We start from the raw sequence: 27,677 nt of genomic DNA on the forward strand, positions 1-27,677 counted from the left end.
GTATTGCTAGACCAGATTCGCATCAATAATTTATTCTGGTCATGGCGCGCCATGACCAGAATAAATTATTCGCCAGTAGCCCTATCGTCCCACATATATCACGTATAATAGAAATTATTTATGAAAAAACAGCGAACAAAATCGCTAATCAGAAAGCCAATCATTAACATATCATTGTTTTGTATTTATTCAAAATTAATATAAATATTCCGCTCTTCTAATGAGGTGACAGAGACTTGCACCACTCACTGTATCACCCAAAACTAGATTTTTTTATGCACCCTCATGATATTGATATCAAATGAACAGTTTAAGGAGAAAATTGAGAATAGCGGAAAACAAGATGGCCGCCAAACCAATTTTGAGGATTATTAATTCGGGAAAAGGGAGGAATAGTATAGTATGTTTGTAGGGGCCGATAATTAAATTCTAGAAAAATATATATAAAAAAACTCGAGACAAGCTCTTATATCATATAAACATGCTGACTGCTGATATCTAACTCAAGTCTTTCTCTTATAAGATCAGGAATCTGATATCAATCCTTAGTAATGATCAACTGATGAGATTATATTACGCTCAGATATACTGAAGACTTCGATACGGAGTGCGGTTTTGGGGATTATCCAGTTCATCATCTGACATGTTCATAGCACACAAGCGCATCATACGCTATCTCAGGTATTTTCAATAGAACATCGTATAGATACCACTTCAAAACCTTCAGAGTTTTGATTTTATCATTCCTATTTATATTTGAAACCGCTGTATATGTACACAAACAGTATAATATAGTGATTTCATTGTATATTCACAACACAAAATCAATATACCACTACAATAGTAATGGTTCTCAGAGTATTTCATTCAATTCCAAATGATATAAAAAGATGGAAAACAATATATAGTTTAAAAAATGCTCTGAAAAACTATTTGTTGAATGAAAGCTTCTGTATAAGTTGTAACATGGAGGTAGCAAAACGCCTCTAGGATTATTAAAATAGTTAGTGAAAATTGTTTTATTTATTATCATGGATACTGTTATTAATTTTCATCAAGTAACGGGTCAGTACATTCATACATGTGATATAATCTCTTAATAGAGACTCAATACGTTTTGATTTTCGATTGAAATATACTTTATTTAAAAGAATTTCAGTCCAAATATGTTTTCAAAGGCATTTTTGAAACGACTTCTTTTTGTTCTGGCTCACGCAAATGAATTAATGGTACTATCAAAGTTAAAAGATATTGTTATTTCTTCTTCAATACCCAGAAGAGCGATAAAAAAGATAAAAATGTAGGTTTCTCTATGGTTGTTTTAAAATTAGATAAAAAGGATGAATAAAAAAAATAAGTGAATACTTGTATAACAAATGATTACACTAGGAAAGAAAAGTACACTACAGAAATAAACGAAATGTCACAAACAATTGAAATAATATATCTAATCAAAGAAAAGGAAACTAAATCCTAGCTTCTTGAGGCGTGTTTATTCCTATTGAAAAAAGTAACACCACCAGCTCAGCTACTCCTAGCGACTCTTAGAAATACATATGAAATGTTTGTTACGTGTTTGCAAACAGAAATATTACTTTCAATAGAAATGAGGTAAAAATATATAAATAAGCTCTTCCTATAAAGAAATACCGTAAGCAAACATTTATGAAAAAGTGAGTCAAAGATAGGAATTTTCATCGAAATTAATATTTATTGCAAGATTTATTGTAGAAAGTAATACTTCAGTGGTCATTGAAACTGAAGAATACCAAGACTAAAATTTTTAATATATCCGCATCATTGAAACTGGATTAATATAATTCGTGAACAGTAGACTTTATGTATTATAATACGTTCATTACTAAATACTTATGCAATGAAGACCAAATAATAGAAATAAAATAACGATGAGTTCAGTAAAAATTTCACAAAATAAATTCATACAATCTAAACATCCAATTAATGTAATCATTTTGTCAATCCAATCATAGAAATTTATCAATCACCACTCGCCCCCAGATATGCAGTTTTAATATTCGTTGGCAGAATAGAACAAAATTTGACATGCTACTGTTACTATGGAGAAATGGAATTGTCTCATCACTACTTTTTATGTAAAATGATTGTTTGCTGGTGTATGAATACGAGTAAACTTTATTCAGAGCGTGTGGCTGGGCGAAAGTCTAGGGTTTTGAATATCTCAGTTTCAAAAATGTCTTTGAAATCCATCGATGAGGAATGGAAACATTGGTGGAGTATGTACAATAGAAAAATGGTATTTTTTAATAATACTTCTATAGTGAAAGGGGACCTTTTTGAAGCACCTCGTAATTTTGCTTTGGCACACTGTGTGTCAAGTGATCGAGAATGTCTCGAGGAATTGCAGTCACTTTTAGGTGAGTTACCTAACCTATTCCATGCTCTTTAATTTTTCAACGCTTATTATTTTAGGAAAAAGTATGGTAGGGTTGAACAGCTCTTAGATCAAAATCAAAAGCCTGGGGGACTGGCTATACTTCGGCATGAAGAGCAGTATATATTTTATTTGGTAAAGAAAATGCGATTTTACAATAAGCCAAATTATAGATTTATTTTTTCGAGTCTTCGCAAACTGCGAGACTTCATTCATTTGAATGATATCCATGATTTGGCTATACCTAAATTATCTTGTGGCCGGGATAAAAAAAACTGGAAACTTATCCGTCCAATGATAAGTTTTCTATTCCGTAATATCAACTGCCACATACATATGTATGAATGATATGATTTCCAAAAGGTGGTACAATAGAGCTCATGGCGAACCTCCCACCAAAAAAAAGGTAACGCGCCAAAACAGTTCCAAAAACACTGTTAAGTGATTTGTGTAGTATCCATATAAACGACCTGATTGGTTCTGGTTAGCAATACCTCCTGGGTGGTGTGGAAATTTGCTAAATCACTGAATTAACAACTGACTTATTTTTTTCCACTTTGAAAACCATCTTTGCAAGCGATAATTTGGCAGTGGTTGCTTCCTTCAACTTTAACTTCATGATTTTCTATCGATTTCCGGAGTATATGTGGAGTATATGAAAAATTTAATTATATGTAACAAAGCAGTCAACACAATTAATTTTATTCACCCTGTAAACCTATTTTTGAAGCTATAATTTCAGAGTGGTTGTTTTATACTATTGTTATTTCATATTTTTCTATACAATTCCGTTGTTTAGTTTTGTGGGGAGTATATGAAAAACTGGATAATAATCAGTGGCGGCTTCTCCTATGAGGCAGATGAGGCAGTGCTTCACCAATAATTTGCAAATTGAATAAATCACAAATTTATATTATTTTACTATTTGCATTCATTATTATATCAATTAGAATTATTATTAAATTAGTAAAATACGGTCCTGCCGCCGTCCGCCGTCAATTACCGCGTTTCACTATAAATATCATCCATCTCATTTCTGCTTTAGGTGGTATATGGATAGAGGCTTGCCTGTGCGTTTCTTTGTCTAGCGAAATAACTTATCGAACACTCAAAGTCCTTTTTTAAAAATCAATTTATTTAGTACAACAAAATGATTAGACAAAGGTACGTCTTTACAGTAAGAAAGTTTGATTATGAATGCCGGCCAGTTCCCTGGAATCTTCGCAAGTCGGCTTATCTTCCGGTGTACGCTTTCGTAGACTCAGCATTCTTTCTATGGGAACCGTGTTGGACGTTGATGTAATTCCTCCCCCACAAAATTCAACTCCGGAGGGTTAGCGAGGGAGTTGAACATCGGAAAGTTCTATGTCTCCTCTTGAGCCTTGACTGGGTCGTCTATGGATATACCATGGCAATATCAGCTTCCTATAACAGATGTACAGCAATACTGTGAACAATACTAAGTAAATAGCTATTGTCCACAAACTAGGGGTGTGTGAAATTCTTCCAAATGACACGTCTGGTTGATTATTAATAATTTGAGTTTTAATTTCATGAAGTTCGTCCAGTTTAATATCCTCTAACTGAAGGCTGGAATTCAGGTTTGGAATGGATTCGACTTCTAGGCTCAGATCAGGCAGTAGGATTGGCTGTTTCGGGACTGTAGAAATTCTATCGTTGGCGATTATTTCCTTCTGGCAGATTATTTGGCAACCTACTGGAATTTCTATTAAGTAGGTTCCGGTGAGTTTTAAAATCTCTTCTTGTTCTTCACAGATGAACTTAAGGGTCTCCATGGATGGCAGTAATACGATCCATTGATTGGAATCTTCCAGTCTATTGAAGATTGGTTTGGTGAGCTCTATTCGAACTCGATTGCAAGATGTTATATTCTGTACACTCAGCATCTGAATCTCGCATGCTGGGTTGTTTTTTTCGACTTCTTGAAGGTGTAATTTTTTGCAAGTATAGAATTGCGGTGAAACTCGTAGACATTCGTCGTTTTGGAATGTATAGTACAACTGACTTCTCAATAAATATCTTTTTCGAGGAATTATAGCCTTAAACTGACTCCTTGTGGGAGTGGGTATGGCATATAAATGGTAGTATTCGAAAGAATAAGGATGCATGATAGGAACGTCTAGAATATAGGTAATTTTATTATTCAATATGTAACTTTTGATTCTTATTATATTTTCGAACATGAGCGTGTTATCTAAGGTCACTGAAAATGGTAGTTGCTCTTGTTTTAACTCTTTTTGAATCTTCAGTAGTTCCTTATAAAGATCAGCCGTTTGTATTATACTTGGATGCATTATTTTCAATTTGGAAAATGAGATCGAATTTTCGACATCTTGCAATATTGAATTGATTATTTCATACATGTTTATGATTTGAATCAAAATATCCTTGATAAAAGTTGAATTTTCTCTGTATGTAGTTTGATTTATTATGTGAAAAATTTGTCGAATCTTTGAATCCAACAATTTTTCATTATGACTTATCTGTTGAACTGTGTCATTGAATTTATTTATCAAATCAATGGTTAGACTGTTTTGCTTTTTAATGCTGTTACTCAATTTACTCTGGTTATCTTGAAGTTCTCTGATCAGGTTTTCGTATCTTTCGCCATCAGCGGAATCAAGATTTCCAGTGATAGACTTAAATATTGAACCTATACCATTGATGAGACCTCGTTTTGTTCGTTGAGGATGGGGTATAATTTCTTTCAATTTACTTTCTACTTTCTCTTTGGTAAATGTCAAAATTTTCAAGTAATTTGAAGTGTCATGGAGATAATCTTTATTTTTTGTAATAGTACTCATCAGTACATTTGATTGTGATTGAAGCTTATTGATTTCGATAATAATCGGAGACAGATCATAATAATGAATCAGAGTGTGGGTGTATTCTTCGATTTTAGCGGTTCCTAGTTTCAGTGGGATTAGGCCTGGATTATTTTCCAAATTTCTTACAGTAATTTTTTCATGAAGTCCAAAGACAACAGGAAATCTGAAATAATATATAATGTTGAACTTAGAAATTGTATGTTTTCTTAAGAGGACGTTTTAGATTGTCCATATGAACCTTTTCTTGGGAGTTTGTCGAAACTGTTTTAGACTGATTATTTACCGTTTTCAAAGTGGTTGGCTTGTTGAATTTATTAGCGTTCTTTTGACGTTGATGTTTTTTGACAAAAACAGTTTGATTTGGTTCAAAGATCGCGGGGTCGTCACGGCTTTTATTTACTCTTTCGATGGTTTTTTCTTTATTTCGAACAAGGTCTCTGTTGATTTTAGAGTAAAGGATTTTTGTTTTCTCTTTATGACTATTTATATAGTCATTGAGCAGGATTTGGTCAATATCAACGCTGAAGGGATTTTCGTTATCGATATGACCATTGATGATATCGATGGGTTTTAATTTCGTGGTTGAATGAATTGAATTGTTATATGCTAAAATTGCATATTTCATTTTCATTTTAGCAGGTGATTTTAGGTATCCTTGGGTGTTGAGTAAACGGATGTGTTCGATTAGCGTGGAATGGAGCCTTTCGATCATTCCGTTAGACTGTGGGTGATCAGGGGATATGAAGTGAACATTGATTTTGTGTAATTTTAGTAGTTCAAGGACTACAAAGTTTTTAAATTCACTACCGTTATCCACTATGATCTGTTTGGGCACTCCGTGATGGGAAAAGAATTGTATTAGGTTATCTACAATTTCCGTTCCATTCACTGATGTTAGGTAGTACGCTTGAGCGTATTTAGAAAACGTGTCTATTATAGTTAGAAATTTTGATTTTTCTATAGTGAACGTATCGAGATGAATTATTTCAAAAGGCTTTGTCGCGGTAGGGGTTATGTTCATTTTCATTCTAATAGGATTTCTCTCATATTTGCTTTGTTGGCAAATCTCACATTCGTTAATATAGGTCTGGACTGAATTTTTCAAGAATGGCCAATAATATTTACTTTTGATTCTTTGTTCGGTTTCATCAATTCCGCGGTGATTAGTTTTGCTTTCATGATAATTTTTAATAATTTCTTCGGCATCTTTTTTTGAAGTGACATCTATGAGCTTTGAATTACATTTTTTGAATTTAAGTGATGGCCATTTAAAATTTTTTGATATTACGGCAGAAAAACGTTCGTAGTCATTGGGTTTTTCGAAGAATATGTGATATTGAACATTAGGGGATACATATTCCGTAACAAATTTAATAATGTCTTCTTCGAATTTTTCCTGCGATATTTGTACAGTAATTCGTTTCTTTTTACCAAATAATATAGTAATTTTTGGTTTAGCGGGACTATGTAAGGTTGAACTGAAAATAATTTGATTTTGACCATAATTAACCGCAGTTTCAGAGATCGGTATGTCTACTACAGGATTTTGTTCTTGATTGGTATGTACCGTGTTATCGTCTTCTACTGGTGGTTCTATTTGTATGGGAAGTTCCGATTGGTCATTTTCAGCTTGATCAGGAGGTTCTGGTTGGTTGAGAGATATTGGTTGGTTGAGAAGTATTGCTTGGGCAGGGGGTCCTGGCTGATCAGGAGGTTCTGATTGGGTGTTCATTGGCGGTTCTACTTCAGGTGAAACCTGAATTGAGGCAATGTCTTCGTTGAGTCTGTCAGTATTATTCTCAACGGCATCATCGCCTACATTTACCATAACAGATACGTCGTCTAGGTCTGGCAAAGGATCTCCGATGGTTTGGATATCAAAAGAGGGCTGATATTCAGGGGTTCCTAGGACTGGATGGATAGGATTTGGTTGGTTACCAAAAGTTGTAGACTGAGGAGCTAAACGTGCATCTCCGAGTATTTCGTCTAATTCGTCCCAGAAAGTCCTTGTTTCTTTGGTGTGAATTTCTATACGTGATAGGGCGTCTGCATTTGTGTTTAGTTTGCCCTTTTTGTAAATTATATTATAATCGTACTCGTCGAGTTTAATACGCCATCGCAATAGTTTCGAATTTGGATCTTTTAGCGAAAACAACCATTGTAACGGCTTGTGGTCAGTTAAAATGTTAAATTTCCGTCCAAACAGGTATGGGCGAAAATATTTCGTAGCCCAAACGATTGCCAACAGTTCTTTTTCAATAACCGAATAATTCTGTTCTGAATCATTCAGCGTTCTCGAGGCATACGCCACGGGTAAGTCATTACCTATCGGTCCCTGGGACAAGATGGCGCCTAATGCAACATTACTTGCATCGGTGGTCAAATTAAATGGTTTTGTGAAGTCGGGATATTGCAAGATAGGCTCATTTATCAAAAGATTTTTACAAGTCTCGAAGCATGAAAGAAATTCTTCATCATGTTCGATTTTCGCTCCCTTCTTCAGACATTTCGTTAAAGGTTTTGTGATTTTAGAAAAGTTATTGATGAATCTCCGATAGTAGCCAAGGAGTCCGAGAAATCCTTTGATTTGTTTCGTGGTTTTTGGCAATGGATAATTTTTTATGGCAATTATTTTATCGGGGTTAGGTTTAACTCCGTTAGGGGTGACAATATGGCCTAGATAGGCAACTTCTTTACGCAAAAACTCAGATTTGTCCAACTGTATTTTAAAGTTAGACTCTCTTAGTTTCTGGAACACAGATCGTAACCGTTCTATGTGTTCTTGCAGGGAAGTTGAAAAGACTATTATATCATCGAGATATACCAAACATTTTTCGTTTTGAATACCGCGAAGAATGTTATCCATCACACGTTGGAAGGTGGCTGGAGCATTTTTCAGCCCAAACGGCATTCTCAGATATTCATAGTGTCCGTTTTCAGTATTGAAAGCTGTTTTTTCAATATCTTGTTCGTCCATTTCGATTTGATGAAATCCACTTGCAAGATCTAAGGTAGTAAAATATTGACACTTCCCTAGTTTGTCTAAAAGGTCAGTAATATTTGGAAGTGGGTATTTGTCGTCGATTGTCTTTTCATTGAGTTTTCGGTAGTCTACGACTACCCTCCATTTTTGCTTCCCAGAAGCGTCCGCCTTTTTGGGCACAACCCAAATCGGTGATGACCAGGGTGAGTTACTAGGTCTTATAATTTTTTGGTCTAACATTTTCTTAATTTGACTTTCAACCTCTTGTTTATGTATGAATGGGTATCTGTAAGATTTGGAATAAACAGGAGTTTCATCGAAAGTTTTTATGTTATGTTTAATTTTACTTGTAAAAGTAAGGGGCATGTTTTCCTGATAGAAGATATCAGAAAATTGCTTACATAAGTTGAAGATGTAATGTTTTTCTTCTTCGTTTAGGTGGTCTGTGCGAAAATTAGTGAAGTCAAAATTCGTTTTTTCGGAATCATCGAAATTATTGAAATTTACTTCTTCTATGAATTTTCGATTGAATTTTTCTACTGAAATAGGTTCTGAAAAATCCAAGACTACGGGAGATGTTGTATTGTTTAAGATTGTTGTCAATGCTTTGCCATTTTTTGCTAACGTTAAGCATTCCGGAATTTCGCAATTGTGAAATTTTTGATGGGGTATTATTATTTCACCTTTAGCAATTGAAGTTTTTATTTGTATAACTTGTTCTGTTCGGGGTGCAACTGTGATTAAATTAAGATTGTTTTGAGTTTTATGGTACTTCAGTTTGATTTGGGTATAAGGAGTTACAAGAAGATTTTTACTGAAGTTCAAATTCGCTTGAAGCAGTTTCAGATTGTCAAGTCCTAGCAAACCGTCAAATACATTATGAAATTTGAACAAATAGAATTTTAAGTTTTGGGATTCTGGTAATCTGAATATTTCTGAAGCAGGTACCATTGCGCTATGTTTATGAGCTGATTTCTGAAAGACAGTAGAGACTATAAAGGGGTCATTTCTAATAGCATTTGGAAAAATTTTGAAGGCTATATCTGGATCAATAAATGATTTTGTGGACCCAGAATCAATTAAAAGCTTAAGATTGTAGTCAGGCAATAAAATATATGGCAATTCTCCTGAATTGGAAGTATTGAAGGGAATAATTTGTGGATTTATGTTTGGTCGTTCATTGGAGGCAGGCTCTGAAAATTTTTATCAAAATGCGGGTTTTCGTCAAAATTCTGAATCTGCTGACTTTCGCAATAATCGTAATAAGCTTTTTCTTCGTGACCTTGACCTTGGTCATCGAATAAGTAAGTGGGGCAGAACTGACTTTGGTTATCTACTGAGTAAGTGGGGCAGAACTGACTTTGGTCATCTACTGAAAAATTTTCATCTTGATTTAATTCAGTATTATATAGCTCTTCAGAAATAAAGTTTTTTTGTTGGGGTTGTCTTGAAAAGAAGCCTTGCGAATTTTGTTGAAAATTGTTTGAAGTTTGTCGAGTGGAAACACTCATTGGGGTAGGTCGTGGAAATGTTCGATTTTGATTTGGTTTGAAAACGTTTTGTTTTTGTTGCTGATTATTACCAAAAACTTGTGAGTTGGTGAAGAACTTTTGTGGCTGATTGATTGGCTTCGAGTGAATGGGAATTGGTTGCGATGGGAAGTTGTTTTGCGCCCGGAAATGGTTATTTTGAGTATGATTATTAAAAGGTTGTCTTGGCATGGGATTAAAATATCTTTGTTGTTGAACAGGTTGAGTTTGTTGTTGTAACGGTGGTCTAATGTTTACAGGAGTTGCTCTGGTTAAAGTTCTGCTAGTATAATTTTGGAAATAATGGATATTGTCTTCTTGAGTGACTAATTGTAATGCTTCATTAAGTGATTTCGGTCTCATACAACGGATAGTAGTACCTAATGGTTCTTTCAACCCTGATAAAAATGTTTTTAGAGTTAGGTTGTTGTAAAGTGTTCTCTTTAAAATTTTTGAAGCATCATCTACCTCATGCAAATCTATATAACTACAAAGTAAATTGAGCAGATTGAGGCAACGGTCATAAAACTGTTGAGGTTTTTCATTATTTTGTTGCCGCATCATTACTAGGTCCCTATTAAGGCAAGTTTCATCTCTTTGGTCTGCAAAGTTTCTAGACAGGGTGGCTTTGAGGTCATCCCATGTAGAAACATTCTGTATATTAATAATTAATTTGGCATTTCCTGTCAATTTTGAAATAAGGGAATTCAACAAATAAGTGTTCTGAAAATTGTCAGGATTCTGAGCATCATAAAATGTTCTAATTATACTGTCACAAACTGAAATGTATCTGTTCAGATCATTTGGGTTTCCTTCAAATTGAGGGACACAGTTTAAGTATTCTGGTTTGAATTGTTGTGCCATTTTTTGTTCAAAATTTATGCTAACTGGTTCGATTGAAATATTTGGAAATTGGTATGGGTGATAGGAGTCAGCTGAAGGAATATCTAGTGATAAATTTTCAAGAATTGTTGTTAAATTTTCAATAGACATCAAGTTGTACTCACATTAAATAAATTGAGGCTCTGAGCATTATCCTATAAGGTCAACTTCTGGATTCACAATTTTGTCTTCACCAGGTAGTATTCCTTGCAAATTTGGACAATATTGGTTCCAAATTTCGTTGGTTCACTGCTAATGGGGCCTTCCACGAATCTTCGATAGATTGGGTGTCCTGATATCCAAGGAGCCACTTCGTTTCAAACACCTTAACAAACGAGCACCAACTGTTCGATAACCGATTAATCGTTGATACGAAAATTGTCCGTTCGATACGAATCAATCCCGGTTATCCTACCGACTGCGCCAAATAACTTATCGAACACTCAAAGTCCTTTTTTAAAAATCAATTTATTTAGTACAACAAAATGATTAGACAAAGGTACGTCTTTACAGTAAGAAAGTTTGATTATGAATGCCGGCCAGTTCCCTGGAATCTTCGCAAGTCGGCTTATCTTCCGGTGTACGCTTTCGTAGACTCAGCATTCTTTCTATGGGAACCGTGTTGGACGTTGATGTAATTAGCGTATTACAATTGTTCTGTATGACACAGCCGAATCTATAAATAGCTTTAAAATGTGCGTAAAAACTTCGTTTTCAGAGGCAAGCCTCGTAAGCGACACGAAAATTAACGAGAACTGACCGATTGTCTTTCGGGGAGGGTGCGTCCAATGCTAGTAATGCTATTTTTAGATTAACAGGTTGAGTTTGAGTTGAGGGTTAAAAGTGCACAGTGACAGTGCACACTTTTTTATTATAATAGATAGTGTTCGGTTCGGTGAGCAGTGAATCTCGGTGGTTTTTCTAAAATATTACATTTACAACATTACTTAACAAGGCAAAACGTACAAGACTCGAAGAGGACTGGGTTATATATCAAGCCAACCTCAGAGAGTTCGGAAAAGTCTGCAGACGAAAACAAAGAGAAGCCTGGAGAGCCTACTGTGAGGCAGTCGAAGACTTTCCACTAGCTTCTAGGCTACAGAAGGCACTCTCAAATGACCACCATAAGACTATCGGCATCCTGACGAGGGAAAATGGCGACAAAGCCGCCAACCTCCAGGAGAGTGCTGAGATTCTTATGGAAACTCACTTCCCAGGTTCTGTCTTTCCTGGAACGGCGAACTGGACGGATGTACCAATAACACCCTCACAATATGACTGGCAATATGCTAGTACAGTAATTGATGAGGACAAAATAAGATGGGCTATATCGGGCTTTTCCCCCTTCAAGTCACCAGGGCCTGACGGTATAAGACCAGCCCTACTTCAGTGGTGACTGGACACTCTTATGCCACACCTGGTTGGAATATTCAGAGCCTCTCTAGCTCTGAGGTATATTCCCAGTAAGTGGAGAGAAGTAAGAGTAGTATTTATACCCAAACCAGGTAGGATGGACTACACCCTACCAAAAGCATTCCGACCAATTAGTCTCACATCGTTTTTCTTAAAAACCATGGAGAGGCTATGTGAGCGGTATATAAGAGATGAAGTACTTGTTAACAACCCACTTCATCCAAATCAGCATGCATATACCCCGGGAAGGTCTACTGATTCGGCCCTTCACCATGTGGTTGGCAGAATCGAGAGATCATTGGATAACAAAGAATCCACCCTAGGTATATTCATAGATATTGAGGGAGCGTTTGATAAAACAACCTTTCCAACAATTACCCAGCAACTACACTCCAGGAATGTACCCCTGGTAGTAGGAGAATGGATACTCCAGATGCTCTCTAGCAGAGCAATAAGTATTAATGTAGAAGACATCACAGTAAAAGGACTGGTCATGAGGGGATGTCCACAGGGAGGGGTCTTATCACCCCTTCTCTGGAACATAGTTCTGGATACCCTAATTAATCACCTTAACAAAAATGGATTCTACACAATTGCTTACGCAGATGACATAGTTATCTTGCTGACCGGCAAATTTGTAAACACACCGTGCGATAGAGCGCAGGATGGGCTCAAATTGATAGAAACATGGTGTAAGGAACACTCACTGTCGATCAATCCCAAGAAGACTGAGATGGTCCTTTTCACCAGGAAAAGAAGTTTAACGAGCTTAAAACCTCCCGAAATCTTCAAAAGCCAACTAAACTTCTCTGAAGAGGTGAAATACATTGGTATTATCCTCGACAAGAAGCTAACATGGAACTCTCATCTACAGAGTAGAGCAAAAAGAGCATACGTGGCTTATGAGCAATGTCGGAGGACAGTGGGACGCGCATGGGGTCTTTCACCCCGTGTAGTCGCCTGGATCTACACTGCAATAATAAGACCTATGTTAACGTATAGAACCATTGCATGGGGACCGAAAGTTCTACAAGCAACGGTCATCCAAAAATTATATCAAATACAGCGACTGGCTTGTTTAAACATCACAGGAGCCATGAGAACAACACCAACCGCGGCAATGGAATTAATCACGGGTCTGACCCCTCTGGACCTGTACGTTAAGGAGGTTGCGTTAATGGCCATGGTACGATTGCACACGGCTGGTGTAAAACTAGAAGTAGGAATGGGTCGATTGAGGTTGGGCCTATGGCGGGAAGCCCTTACTGCGCAACCTCTGCTGCAGGCAACAAGTGATGCAATTGAACCCAGGTTTGTGTTTAATAAACCCTACAAAATACAAATTAAGCAGAACACAGAGTCAGATGTTACAAATGCAATACGGATTTATACAGATGGCTCAAAAACCAAAGAAGGCTCAGGATGTGATGTGTACTCCAGATCACTAAGCCTAAGGATTAAGTGTGGAATGGGAAGAAATACCAGCGTGGTCCAGACAGAACTGGCTGGTATCTCAATCGCCACAAAAAAAATAACCAAGAAAAGAATTTCTGACAAAAACATAACAATCTGCACTGATAGCAGACAAGCACTATTAGCCTTGAACAGACAACGTTATTACCTCAGGGCTAGTACTAAAGTTCCACCAAGATTTAGCCAAAGCCTCGGTAGATAATAACATTATCCTGAGGTGGGTTAAAGGGCACGACAGGAGTAAAGGTAATCGCATTGCCGACTCTTTAGCCAAGGAAGCGGCTGGACTAAGAATTTTAGGACCAAGTGGCACCCACGGACTGATGACTTCGACAATTGCGGAACTAGTCAAAAGTTACACCCATGCTCAATCTCTAAGGATATGGGATGAAATCAAAGGATGTAATCTTGCCAGGATCACCTTGGGCGACCCTGGGAAGCTGGCGCCGAAGAAATATCTGGCGATGACCAGGAAAAATCTACGCCTTACAGTAGGATTTCTGACTGGCCACTGTCAGCTAAGGAAACACCTACATAATATGGGGCTAGTGGACACACCTCTATGCAGGATGTGTGAACAGGAAGATGAGACTGTCAGGCATGTCCTGTGCGAGTGCCCGGAGTTATCGTCAATAAGAGAGTGTGTGTTCGGCGAGTCTTGGCCTACACCTGCCGATATAAAGGAGATGTCTCCCAGCGACCTGTCCACCTTCCTGGAAAGGACAGGATGGACGACGACCTAGGAGGACAACTCCTCGGGAGAATGTACAATGGGTCACATGTGGCCTAAGTGCGTGGGCTTACACTCACCCTCCCTACTCTACAGACAGACATTACCTACTTATTACCGAAAAATGGATTCAGCGGGACCTAGCACAGCGTCACAACTTCCCCAGGTAAATGTAAACATTCGCAATACTCGTGATCTTGTTAATATTTTAGTAAATGAGCAGAATTTTTCAAGTCATTCCTATGACGATAAATTATACATAGTTAAAGAAGTGAAGCGACCTTGTCCAGATTTAACTAAACGTCTTGTTATTATCGGTGGGGTGGGGAAATCAACAAATCGGAGCTTTCAAAACACTTGGTACGAAAAGTACGACTGGCTTACTGGTAGTGTAACGTTAAACAAATTATTTTGCTGGCCGTGTATTCTGTTTGTAACAAATAATAGCGACAAAGTTTGGTCAAAATGTGGTTATAGCGATTTAAAAAACTTTTCTCGTGGTCTTTTACTACACAATAAAAGTACCCAACATATTTCTTCGAATTGCAAGTTTACTCTCATGAAAAAACAAAGGCAAAATATCGCCACAGCTATAGATAATGCGCGTAAAACGGAAATTGAAAATTATAATGCCAGGGTTAAAGAGAATCGACAAATTTTGAAAAGTCTGATAGATATTACATTACATCTCTGTAGGCAAGAGTTACCTTTTAGGAAGCATGATGAATCTAATGAATCATTAAATCGCGGGAATTTTAAAGAGCTAGTTATTCTTCTTAGCAAATATGACACAAATTTAAAAACATTTTTAGAACATGATAATGATAATAGATCGGTTTTTTCTGGGACATCCAAAACTATTCAAAACGAATTAATTGATTCAATTGCTTTTGTTGTAAATAAGAAAATTGAAGACGAAATTTTAAATTCCTTGTTTTTTTCTTGGCAAGTTGATGAAACAACCGACATTAGCTGTCATTCACAATTATCCGTAATTTTTCGTTACGTTGTAAATGATCAAACTGTTGAACGGATCATGGGATTTTATGATGTAAGTTCTGGGCGTTCTACCCAAGATTTATTTGAATTTTTATCAACCAAATTCGAGAAATTTGACTTGCGTTCGAAATTAGTGGCTCAAACATACGACGGGGCTTCTGTAATGTCGGGAGAAGTAAATGGTTTACAGACAAAAATTAAATCTATAGCACCTCAAGCATTATTTACTCATTGCTATGCACATGTATTTAATTTAATTTTAAGTAATGCTTGCAGTTCAATTCATCAGGTTAAAGTATTTTTCTCAACCCTGTCAGGTTTTTCATCATATTTTTCTAAATCGACAAAGCGTACTCAAGTGTTGGAACAAATTGGGGGAAATCGTATACCTACTAATGTAGCAACTCGTTGGAATTTTACTTCACGCGCAGTTTTGACAGTTAACAACAATAAAGATAAATTAATTGAAACTTTTGATTTTATTATTAATAGTCGTGATTTTGATCAAACATCAATTAGAGAAGCCGTAGGTTTACAAGCTTTTTTAGAGGATCCGCAAAACATATTTTTTTTAGAAACATTTACAATAATTTTCCACCAAACTGATATCGTGTTTTCTATTTTACAAAATAGGCAAACAGATGTTGTTAAAGCAAGAAATTTACTGCAAACTACTCTAACTAAAATTCGTGAATTTAGGACTAACAGTACTTATTTTGATTCAATTTATGAAAAACTAGACATCGGCGCTTTACAATCAAAACGTCGTAAGGGAGTTGAAATGGCAAATAAAAAACAACAGCAAAGGCAATTTTTTTTTGAAATTCTTGACATTATAGCCAATCAAATAGAGGTTGGATTTTGCGACACTGAAATTTTTTTTTTTTTTTTGATTTACTGGATGTTTCGAAATTTTCTATTTTTGCGAAAGAATTTCCCAATGGGCTTTTAAAAAGCTTGACGGCGCAGTATAATATTTTTGATATAGACCAACTAAAAAGCGAATTAATTGTTTTATACGGAAACGACCTAATAGAAAATTGCACAACCCCTTATGAAATGTTGAGTTTTTTTCATAAAAATGATCTTAAATCTTGTATGCCAGAAAGTTTTAAATTATTATGTATTGCTGTTGTTTTGCCAGTGACAACCGCGTCAACAGAAAGAAGTTTCTCCGCGCTGATAAGAATTAAGAATTATGTTAGAAATACTACTGGCCAGGCGCGACTTAGTAATATGGCAAAGATATCAATTGAAAAAGGTTTTATAAAATCACTAGATGAAAACGTTTTTATAGACGAGGTGATAGATCATTTTGCTGAACAGAAAAATCGCAGAATCCCTTTAATTTATTAAAAACTTCAATTTTTTGGACGCACGTTTTTCTTTTATGGTTAATATTTTTTCACATTTTTTGACAACTCCTTATTTTACGCAGGATTGATTTTTTAGTTTATTTATAATCTGTTTCAAGTTTATTTAAGAATCTATATTTATTATTTAATATCTCTTCATCTTTTCACCAATCCCTTTTCCTCTATTTCTTTCAATCCCATCCTTTCCGCCCTCCCTTCCATGGCAAGACTGGTCTACACCTACTTACCTAGTTAATATTTTTTCACATTTTTAGAATGAACTATTCTACGCAGAGTTGATTTTTTTGGTTTATTTTATAATTTGTTTTAAATTTTTGTTTAGTTTATTTCAGAATCTATATTTATTTATTTAATATCTTTATCTTTTCACCAATCCCTTTTCCTCTATTTCTCTCAATCCCATCCCTTCCGCCCTTCCCTTCCATGGCAAGAATGCTCTACACCTCCACGTTGGTTCTTGCTGGACAGTTGCGTAATAAATATTTCTATAGGAACAAATTGTTCGATAACATAGCCCTAGCTTTATAAACAATTTTGATTTTTTTGAATTTAATGTTATAATTTTTTTTACAAATGGTATTACACAACTGACGAAGTAGAGTGACCACTAGACTAACTTTAAATTCTAACTTTGCTACAAAAAAATTTTAACTGTGCCTCACCATTTTCAAACACCACGAGCCGCCACTGATAATAATGGAAAATTATTTGAATTCAATAGTTTTCAACCCCCGGTAAACCTATTTTGCAAATTTTGCAAATTTTCTATGAATTTCGTCGTTTAATTTCGTGCGGAGTATATGAAACACTGAATATTATGTGAAAAAAAATATTTGAATTCAATAATTTTTATCACCCTGTAAACCTATTTTGCAAGCAATTTTTTCTGAGTAGTTGCTTTTATCAACTACTATTCCATGATTTTCTATCGATACCTGATACTGAATTTTGTGCAGAGTATATAAAAAATGAATTATATTCGGAAAAAATTAATCAACTTTGTTATTTTTTTCCACCCTGTGAACCAATTTTGCAAGCGATTATTTCACACTAATTACTTTCTACTATTGTTAATTCATGATTCTCTATACATTTCCGTTACTGAATTTTGTGCGGAGTATATGAAAAAATGAATTATATACGAAAAAATTCAATCAACTTCATTATTTTTTTCCACCCTGTGAACCAAATTTGCAAGCGATTATTTCGCAGTGGTTGCTTTCTTCAATTGTTACCTCATGATTTTCTATTGATATCCGTTACTAAATTTTTTGCTGAGTATATAAAAACCTGAATTATTTACGTAAAAAAATAAGTCAACTTCATTATTTTCTTTCACCCTGTAAACCAATTTTGCAAGCGATTATTTCGCAGTAGTTGCTTTCTTCAATTTTTACTTCATGATTTCCGATCGATTTCTGTTACTAAATTTTGTGCAGAGTGTATGAAAAATGGAATTATATGTAACAAAGCAGTAAAAGCAGCCAACTCAATAAATTTTTTCCATCGAACAAACAGTTTTTTCAAGCGATTATTTCTCAATGGTTATTTTCTACCATTGTTATTTCATAATTTCCTATACAATTCCGTTGTTTAATTTCGTGCGGAGCATATGAAAAAGTGAATATTATGTGAAAAAAATTATTTGAATTCAATAATTTTTGTCACCCTGTAAACCTATTTTGCAAGCGATTATTTCGCATTGGTTGCTTTCTTCAATTGTTACCTCATGATTTTCTATTGATATCCGTTACTAAATTTTGTGCTGAGTATATAAAAACCTGAATTATTTTCGTAAAAAAGTGAGTCAACTTCATTATTTTCTTTCACCCTGTAAACCAATTTTGCAAGCGATTATTTCACAGTGGTTGCTTTCTTCAATTATAACTTCCTGATTTCCAATCGATTTCTGTAACTAAATTTTTTGCGGAGTATATGAAAAATTGAATTATATGTAACAAAGCAGTAAAAGCAGCCAACTCAATACATTTTTTCCATCGAATAAACATTTTTTTCAAGCGAGTATTTCTCAATGGTTATTTTCTATCATTGTTATTTCATAATTTCCTATACAATTCCGTTGTTTAATTTCGTGCGGAGCACATGAAAAACTGAATATTATGTGGAAAAAATTATTTGAATTCAATAAATTTTATCACTCTGTAAACCTATTTTGCAAGCGATTATTTCGCAGTGGTTGCTTTCTTCAATTGTTACCTCTTTATTTTCTATTGATATCCGTTACTCAATTTTGTGCTGAGTATATAAAAACCTGAATTATTTGCGTAAAAAAATGAGTCAACTTCATTATTTTCTTTCACCCTGTAAACCAATTTTGCAAGCGATTATTTTGCAGTAATTGCTTTCTTCAATTGTTACTTCATGATTTCCGATCGATTTCTGTAACTAAATTTTGTGCAGAGTATATGAAAAATTGAATTATATGTAACAAAGCAGTAAAAGCAGTCAACTCAATACATTTTTTCCATCGAACAAACATTTTTTTCAAGCGAGTATTTCTCAATGGTTATTTTCTACCATTGTTATTTCATAATTTCCTATACAATTCCGTTGTTTAATTTCGTGTGGAGCATATGAAAAAGTGAATTTTATGTGAAAAAAATTATTTGAATTCAATAATTTTTATCACCCTGTAAACCTATTTTGCAAGCAATTTTTTCTGAGCACTTGCTTTTATCAACTATTATTCCATGATTTTCTATCGATACCTGATACTGAATTTTGTGCAGAGTATATAAAAAATGAATTATATTCGGAAAAAATTAACCAACTTTGTTATTTTTTTCCACCCTGTGAACCAATTCTGCAAGCGATTATTTCACACTACTTACTTTCTACTATTGTTAATTCATGATTCTCTATACATTTCCGTTACTAAATTTGGTGCGGAGTATATGAAAAAATGAATTATATACGAAAAAATTTAATCAACTTCATTATTTTTTTCCACCCTGTGAACCAATTTTGCAAGTGATAATTTCGCAGTGATTGCTTTCTTCAATTGTTACCTCATGATTTTCTATTGATATCCGTTACTAAATTTTGTGCTGAGTATATAAAAACCTGAATTATTTACGTAAAAAAATGAGTCAACTTCATTATTTTCTTTCACCCTGTAAAACAATTTTGCAAGCGATTATTTCGCAGTAGTTGCTTTCTTCAATTGTTACTTCATGATTGTTTGTCGATTTCCGTCACTAAATTTTGTGCAGAGTATATAAAAAATTGAATTATATGTAAGAAAGCAGTCAACTCAATTAATTTCATTCACCTTGTAAACCTATTTTCCAAGCGATTATTTCAGAGTGGTTGCTTTCTACTATTGTTATTTCATGATTCTCAGTATATTTTTGTTGCTAAATTTTGTGCAGATTATACATAAACTGAATTATATATTGAAGAATTCAGTTAACATGGTAAACATTATCAGTGATAATCATTTCTCCTTCCAAGTGTTTATTTGGACGAGTCTACATATATTCAATCTTTAGTTTACAAAATGATTATCATTTGATATCATTTAGGAGAGTGAAGTTTCACCCTCTGCTGTGTCTGTGAAGTTTCTTCAAATTTATTCATGACATTATGACATAAATGTATCAATTATAACTTTTACTCCGTACGCTACTGAACGTTCGGAAGTATTCGGAAATTTTGACAGCTAACTTTAGCAGCCAGTTTCACACTGCTACAATAAGTAGTGCTTCAAACGAAATGCACATAGAATGTTGTGCGATACAGTTATCAATCCGCAGAAATAAATATTGTATAATAGTTATGTACAGACCTCCAAGTGGTGATATCAATCAATTCATTACCCAAACAACACAAATACTAGACCATTGTGCAAAAAATTATAATAGTATAATTTTGTGTGGAGACATGAATATTGATTTTTATGCTGATTCCATAAAAAAGATTTTTTTTTAGATCTCATGCAATCCTTCAATCTATGTACAAAGAATACCCAGCCAACAAGGGTATTCAAAAACATTAACGGAAAGACAACAAGCACAAAAATTGACTACTTTTTACTAATTTGCCCAGGCCCAGTGAAAACTATGACGAAAGTAATCATGATCTGAATTTAGCCGATCACTATGGCCTTGAGTTGAATATAAAAATGAAATTATGCATAAGGCAAAGCCAACAATCAATTTTCCGGGACGTGGGAGAAGATAACATAAAAAACTTACAAAATCATTTAACAGAGGACTACTTTCCCTTTTTGAATACCCTTGTTGACATTAATGAAATGTATAGAAGCTTTCTCGAAAGGTTAACCTATGCACTTGTGAAAAGAAATTTTAATTTCTGGAAGAACTAACAATAAAAAATATTGGATAACTAAAGAAACGATAGAAATGGGGAAAACTCTGAAAAATTTGCACTGGCTCAAAAACAATTTCACAGATGAACACTTACAATTAGAATATAGAGATTTATCGAAAACATATAGGCAGAAAATTAAACTTGACAAAAAAGCATTTCATCAAAAAAGCATAGAAAATATGAGCAACAATGTGTACAAACAAAAACATGTCTGGAAACTTGTAAGAGAAAAAACTGGTAATATAAAAAGTAAGTCGAATATTGAAATGAAAATCTGTAGTGAAATTATCGATGATGAAAAAATGTTTGCTGATAGTTTTTTCGATCATTTTTCAAAAACTGCCAAACTTGCAATAGAACATCGTTTTGGAATTGATCATATTGAACCATGTATCAAGTGCAATTTGAATTTCAATAGTTCCTTTCACTTTAACCCGGTTCGTAATCAAGAAACTGTACAAATTATAAAAAATTTGAGGAATTCAAATTCAGTAGGAGTTGACTGCATCTTAACAAAATTGGTGAAGAGCATAGCTTTGCAAATTGCTGAACCGCTCACAAATATAATAAATTCATCTATTGAATTGGGCGTATTTCCTGAAGAACTTAAACTTGGTATGGTAACTCCAATTTATAAAAAGGACGATCCTCTCTCAATGGATAACTGTAGGCAAATAACTGTACCCAGCATTATAAGCAAAATAATCGAGAGAGCTATGTACAATAGACTGATACCTTACCTTGACAAACATAAAATAATTAAGGACTTACAAAACGGGTTCTATCCTGGGAGATCTACTGAGACAGCTATTTGTACATTTGTTGAGTACATCGATAAATATCTCGATAGAAAAAAACTTGTAGGTGGTTGGAGTGGTTCATGTCATTTTTGAGGCACAGAAAAATTTTTGTGAAACTCAATGGAATACGATCTGAATTGCATAACATCAATCTAGGAGTACCACAAGGATCTATATTGGGACCATTGATTTTCCTTATGTTCATCAATGATCTGCCAGAGTATATGAATGCCGATTGTTTAGTATTATATGCCGATGATGTATCTGTTGCATTTCACAGTGAAAATGAATGTGAATTTGATGAGAAAGTTAACGTACTTCATAACAAATTCAGTAACTGGTGTGTCTCTAATCGATTAATACTTAACCACAACAAAACTATTTTTATGCAATACTCTATAAAAAACAATAATATGCTCCCGGAAATAAGTATACGTAACGAGACATTGATTATCTCAGAATTTACGAAGTTTTTAGGCACGTTCTTAGCCTCTAATCTATCCTTCAGAAATTGTATCGAGCATATCAGCAAGAAAGTAAATAGTGGGTATGCCATTCTGCAAATGAAGAACATCTTCGCAATAAGCTTCAATTCATCAAATATTTACTATGCCCTCATATATCCCCATATATCCTATAATATAGTTGTCTGGGGTAATGCAGTATCATCTCAAAGATTGCTGATATCACAAAAGAGAATAATACGCCTCATTTTCAGAATTAAACGTTCAGATTCTTGCAAACCCTACTTTATAGAAAACAATATCCTCACTGTGCCATGTATATATATTATGAAAGCATTATTGGCAATTAAATTACAACTCTCTAACCTCCCGACAAGTGGTGATAATCACAAATATAATACAAGATCCGGTACTCGCTTGCAGATACCACAACTTAGAACGACCCTGTTCGAAAATGCCCCTTCCTTTACCGGGGTTCAACTATACAATAAGCTGCCTGAGGATATTGCAAGTGAGAAGAATTACAGAATATTCAAAAATAAATTGAGAAAGCTTCTAATCAGTAAATGTTACTATAAAGTATATGAGTTTTTTATTGAGTGACTATGGTGTCTGAATGCACTTTGAATGTATTTCAAATAGGTATGTATTTTATATTCTTAGGTATATGACCGGTGATAATTATCAGAATATTACTTTATAATTTTTACTGTTATTTTATATATACATGTGCTGTGTTCTCTTTTTTTGACTGTTCCAATATAATTTGAATTGTGATCTCTAACTGGGAATAAAATTATTATTATTATTAATGGTAATTGACTATCTATGAAAAATTTACTATTCATTACATGTTTAGAGCATACATATGAATATTTATTTATTTTCTTCTGCACTGTTAAATCCACTCTCCTCGAAGCATGTATCCATTTCTTACATTTAACCTCATTAATATGAGGTTTTATAAATGGTATAAAAAACACGTTTCCTTCCGGATATCGATTATCCGACGTATACTTTGTAAAACAGCAATGCTTTGTTGGCATTATACTAGCACAAACTATTTTTTTATATCAGATTTATATTTTTAAATAATAAATTAATATTACGTAAATAACACTGCTTTACATGTGAATAGTTGTTTGTTCCTACTACTAGTGCTGCCTTTCGTGACACGTTCGCTGAACTATTCTCAGGAAAAAGGCTCATTGTCTTTTGTTAGTCTGAGGTAGAACCAGAACAAACCTAGTACCATTCAGTAGGTTTGTTCTGTCACTGACTCTAAAGAGAATGTGTTGTTCAGAACCAAGGCCATTTTATTTATACACCTGATACCTACCTCACTGGGTCTTTCGGAAAGGAAAACAAACTAATTTCTTCTTGGTTGTATCTGGAAGAACATTCACGAGAAAAACACACACAGTAATCAAGATAACTAAATTTCACTGCCTGGAGCTTAGGTAAAGACGTAAACATTTATGAATATGGTTGATTACAGTGACAGTGGCAAGTATCCTTCATATTAAACGGCGGTTGCATTCGAACAATGTGGTTTTACTTTCGCTTCTGTGTAGTTTCGATATTCTGTGGTCATGCCATAATTTTTCGTGACTATCGTTGTTGCCAACACGAATTTGTCAAAATTTCCAATAGGAGAGAAATATTCCTGAATTTTTCAAAAATTGTAATATTAAGACTTTTTTTTGTTCTTGATGTATGAAAAATGTGAAAAGGAATAGGAAATAGTTCAAAGAGAACAATATCTAAGCTAGTAGACCCATGATCGAATGGAAACTGAAGACCTAAACGTGTTCTTTGCTTCTGTGGCAGATATCAGTGGTAAATCGAAAACTCAGTATCGAACGTAAATATTCAATTTTGTAGTAGGAATATTTGAAACATTCATTCCGTATATAGTAATATGTCAAATATAGAACTCACTGAAAAGTCACTTTTCAATCACCAATCCTACCTAATGAATAACAAATGAAGTTATTCATTAAAAATATTATAATATCAACAAAACAATATGTCTCATTCGGTCAAACTCATGAAAAATGAAAAACATTGATTATTCCCATAAGAAACTGTAAAACAAACATTAAAAGATTTGTTGTATCGTTCATTGTAATATTCTACGCAAATGTGAAAAACTTCGACTTGTGAGATTTTAAAGGTGAGAGCCAGTATACTACCAAACATTTTATATTAAATGTACACTCAAATAATAGATTATTCTATCTTTGACACAGTTTTGCAGAAGATTTGAATTTGATATTTCAACTGAGATTTTATTCCCGAATTCATGAAATGTTCCTATTTATGCTAACATATTTCTTCATTTTCCTTTTGTTTGCACTCTCTTGCGGCAGTTGTTCCTTTGAATATGTTTATATGGGTTCATTTCTGGAAAATTTGTCCGTGATTGAAAGTATCATATTTAATGGTGCAAAAAAGAAGAAGATTAGTTAATATGGCCGCCAATTTTTCAGTTGTGCTATATCATCTTTCCAAAACATTTATCCAAAATATCGAATAGTGCAAGAAGTTAAAACTGTACTGTCTTCTATAATTGTAAAAAAATATTTTGATTTGAAAGCGTCACAATGAAGGTTACCCTTAAGAACCTCCAACAACAAACATTTATTGTAGATATAGAACCCACAAAGACGGTAATGTATTTCATTCAGTCCATTATGGATCTTCCTAATCAGTTATTCTTACAGGTTAAACACTTGAAACAGAAAATTGAATCGGAGAAAGGAAAAGACTACCCCTCGGAAAACCAGAGACTGATATATGCAGGTTATTTAACATTTAAGCAAGGCTTCTTCAAAATTTGCTCACTCATAGATTCAAACAACAGTAATTTTTGGCAACAGAAATATTCAATAGATATTTTATTACTCTGATTACTATTGAACAAGAATATGGAACGATCCTATTTGGTCAATTTCTGCCCTAAGCAAATTCTAAATGAAATCTTGAAACAGCAGGTTCATGCAACACTACCTAAGAACTATAATAATAATAATGAAATGAATTGATGGATGTAGCCGTTACTATGTGGTATGAAATCATAATTAAGAAAAAAGAAATGAAACTTTGTTTTTTACTACTTTTATTTGTAACTAACGTTACGGCAGTTTGTCCTACATGGACATTTTCAAACTTATACAATAAACTGAGTTTATTATATAACATAGAAAGTTTATAATTTCTCTTTTCTTCAGTAATAAAATGCTTCATTATTTGCAGAAGGTCTTATTGACAAAGCTGCAAATTTTCTTCAGCCACCATACAACTATATATACATATACCTTCAGAGTACAAATCACTATAGTCCGTTCATAATTTGTCGATAGCACAAAATGAGGGCCCAAGTCATAAAACGGTCGTAAAACTCGTAAAATCATAGGCGGAGGTTCCTGAGGTGTTTATTCATTAAATATAAAGCTTCAGTTTATATTCGAAACTTGCCTTGAAAGGGTGAAGTTGTTACGGACGAAAATAATTTTTGGTTTAGTACATTTTTTAATCGCATTTAATTTACGGCTCGTTGGTGTTTCGGCGTCTATGGCAGTAATTAACGTCTCTAATATTTATTTTGCGAATTTTGTGCAGTGCGTGAGTAACTTTTTTTCATATTCCTACAAACATATACTTACCTTTCGTTCCTGCTTGTTTTGTTTGATTGCTTGCGATGGCTTCGTCATCATCATCAACATCATCAAGTTTTACACCAGTACTGTTGCGTACAGTCAGTAAGTCTGTCTATTCACCAAGAGAGAAGACTATTGTTTTGAACGTTCACAATGCTCTGGTTTCTCAGAATCCCACAAACACTGTTCAGAACATAATCAAGAGTTGTGCCAACATGACGGGCGTAGGGGAGTCAACAATATATAGGTTCCTATCAGAAAGAAAAAAAAAGGTATAGCTAACCCAAATACAAACGAATACTTAAAGAGGGGGAGAAAACCTATTGAAATTGATGAATTTGCCAAAAATGGTATTCGAAGGAAAATTCACGAATTTTTTTACAAAAAAGAAATACACCCAACTAAACAAAATTTTACAAGAAGTTAGAGACGACCCGGATTTGCCTCATGTCGGATGAACCAAATTGTGGCAAGTTTTAAAAGAATTAAATTTCCGGTGGGAGAAATCAGACCGAAAATCACTTTTGATTGACCGGGAAGAGATAATATGTTAGAGAAGAAAGTATCTAAGATCTATACGAAAATTTCGGGCTGAAGGAAGGGCAATTTACTATCAGGACGAAACGTGGGTAAAAGCAGGTCATACTCTCACAAAAATTTGGACAGATACAAATATATCAAGCTCCAGGCAAGTCTTTATGGAAGGTTGGTCTACTGGTATTTCCCCACCCTCTGGTAAAGGCAGTAGATTAATAGTTTCTCACATTGGCAGTGAAAAAGGATTTGCTAAGCATGGTTTGTTGGAATTTGAATCCAAAAGCACAAAAGACTATCACGAGGAGATGACAGCTGATGTTTTCGAAGAGTATTTTGAGCAGATGATTGAACATATACCACCAAACTCAATTATAGTATTAGATAATGCACCTTATCATTCACGACTAGTTGAAAGACTTCCAACGACTGCGTGGAAGAAACAGGATATCATTGACTGCCTTACGAAGATGGAATGGTTAAAGCAGAACATTTAAAAATTGCCCGGCAACACAAATCTAAGTTCAAGAAATACGTAGTTGACAAAATGGCGGAAAGACGAAACATCACAGTCCTTAGACTTCCACCCTACCACTGCGAATTAAATCCAATTGAACTTATTTGGGCACAAATGAAAAGCTATATGGCTAGAAAAAATACGTCATATAAAATACAAGCTGTACGTGAATTGTTATATGAGTCTTTACAACATATTACAGAACAAAATTGTCGAGATGCAGTAAGACATGCAATAGAAGAAGAACAAAAAATGTGGGATCTTGACAATATAATTGATGCGACTGTAGAGACACAACCGCTAATTATTAACCTGCAAGACGACTCGGATTCCGAAGATGATCCTGTTTATTTTAAATTTGAATAGTTTTGTAAGTAATCGTAGTTTATATCATTTAAAAATAGGTATTAATTAAATAAATGTATCTTTTACAAATTGCAAGTAACTTATTATTTTTGAATGAAATAAAGAATTTTTTTTAAAATAAAAATACAGTTTACAGTACCTACAGTTTAAGAATATTAATATATTTATTTATTTAAAGTAACTAATGTTTTAATCATATACTCTACGACACTGATCACTCATTTCCACTCAAAATACCTACATAATCGGATTAAAAGTTTTATAGCTGTATTGTATTTCTTCAGATACAAGGTGGGTTAGTCGAAAACATCTTAAACTGCCAGTTTTAGTTTGG

At 34.2% G+C, this 27,677-nt stretch overlaps 1 protein-coding gene and 1 long non-coding RNA gene across 2 annotated transcripts in view; one reads left to right on the top strand and one right to left on the bottom strand.

The window, feature by feature from the left end:
- The window catches only part of LOC141480592 (uncharacterized), a 415,328-nt gene that overhangs the window by 247,857 nt on the left and 139,794 nt on the right, over positions 1-27,677 (bottom strand). The gene's annotated exons all lie outside the window — the stretch shown is intronic.
- Positions 24,717-27,677, top strand: part of Rad23 (UV excision repair protein Rad23) — a 112,820-nt gene continuing 109,859 nt past the window's right edge. The window contains exons 1-2 of the mRNA XM_074170784.1: positions 24,717-24,936; positions 24,991-25,069. Of these exons, the coding sequence (XP_074026885.1) occupies positions 24,871-24,936; positions 24,991-25,069 (145 nt within the window). The 5' untranslated portion in view covers positions 24,717-24,870. The remainder of the gene's footprint in view (positions 24,937-24,990; positions 25,070-27,677) is intronic.

The sequence above is a fragment of the Leptinotarsa decemlineata genome, unplaced genomic scaffold (assembly GCF_025532065.1).
Source record: "Leptinotarsa decemlineata unplaced genomic scaffold, Ldec_3_MD MMD2_P_RNA_scaffold_9, whole genome shotgun sequence".
In the NCBI taxonomy this organism is placed as follows: Eukaryota; Metazoa; Arthropoda; class Insecta; order Coleoptera; family Chrysomelidae; genus Leptinotarsa; species Leptinotarsa decemlineata.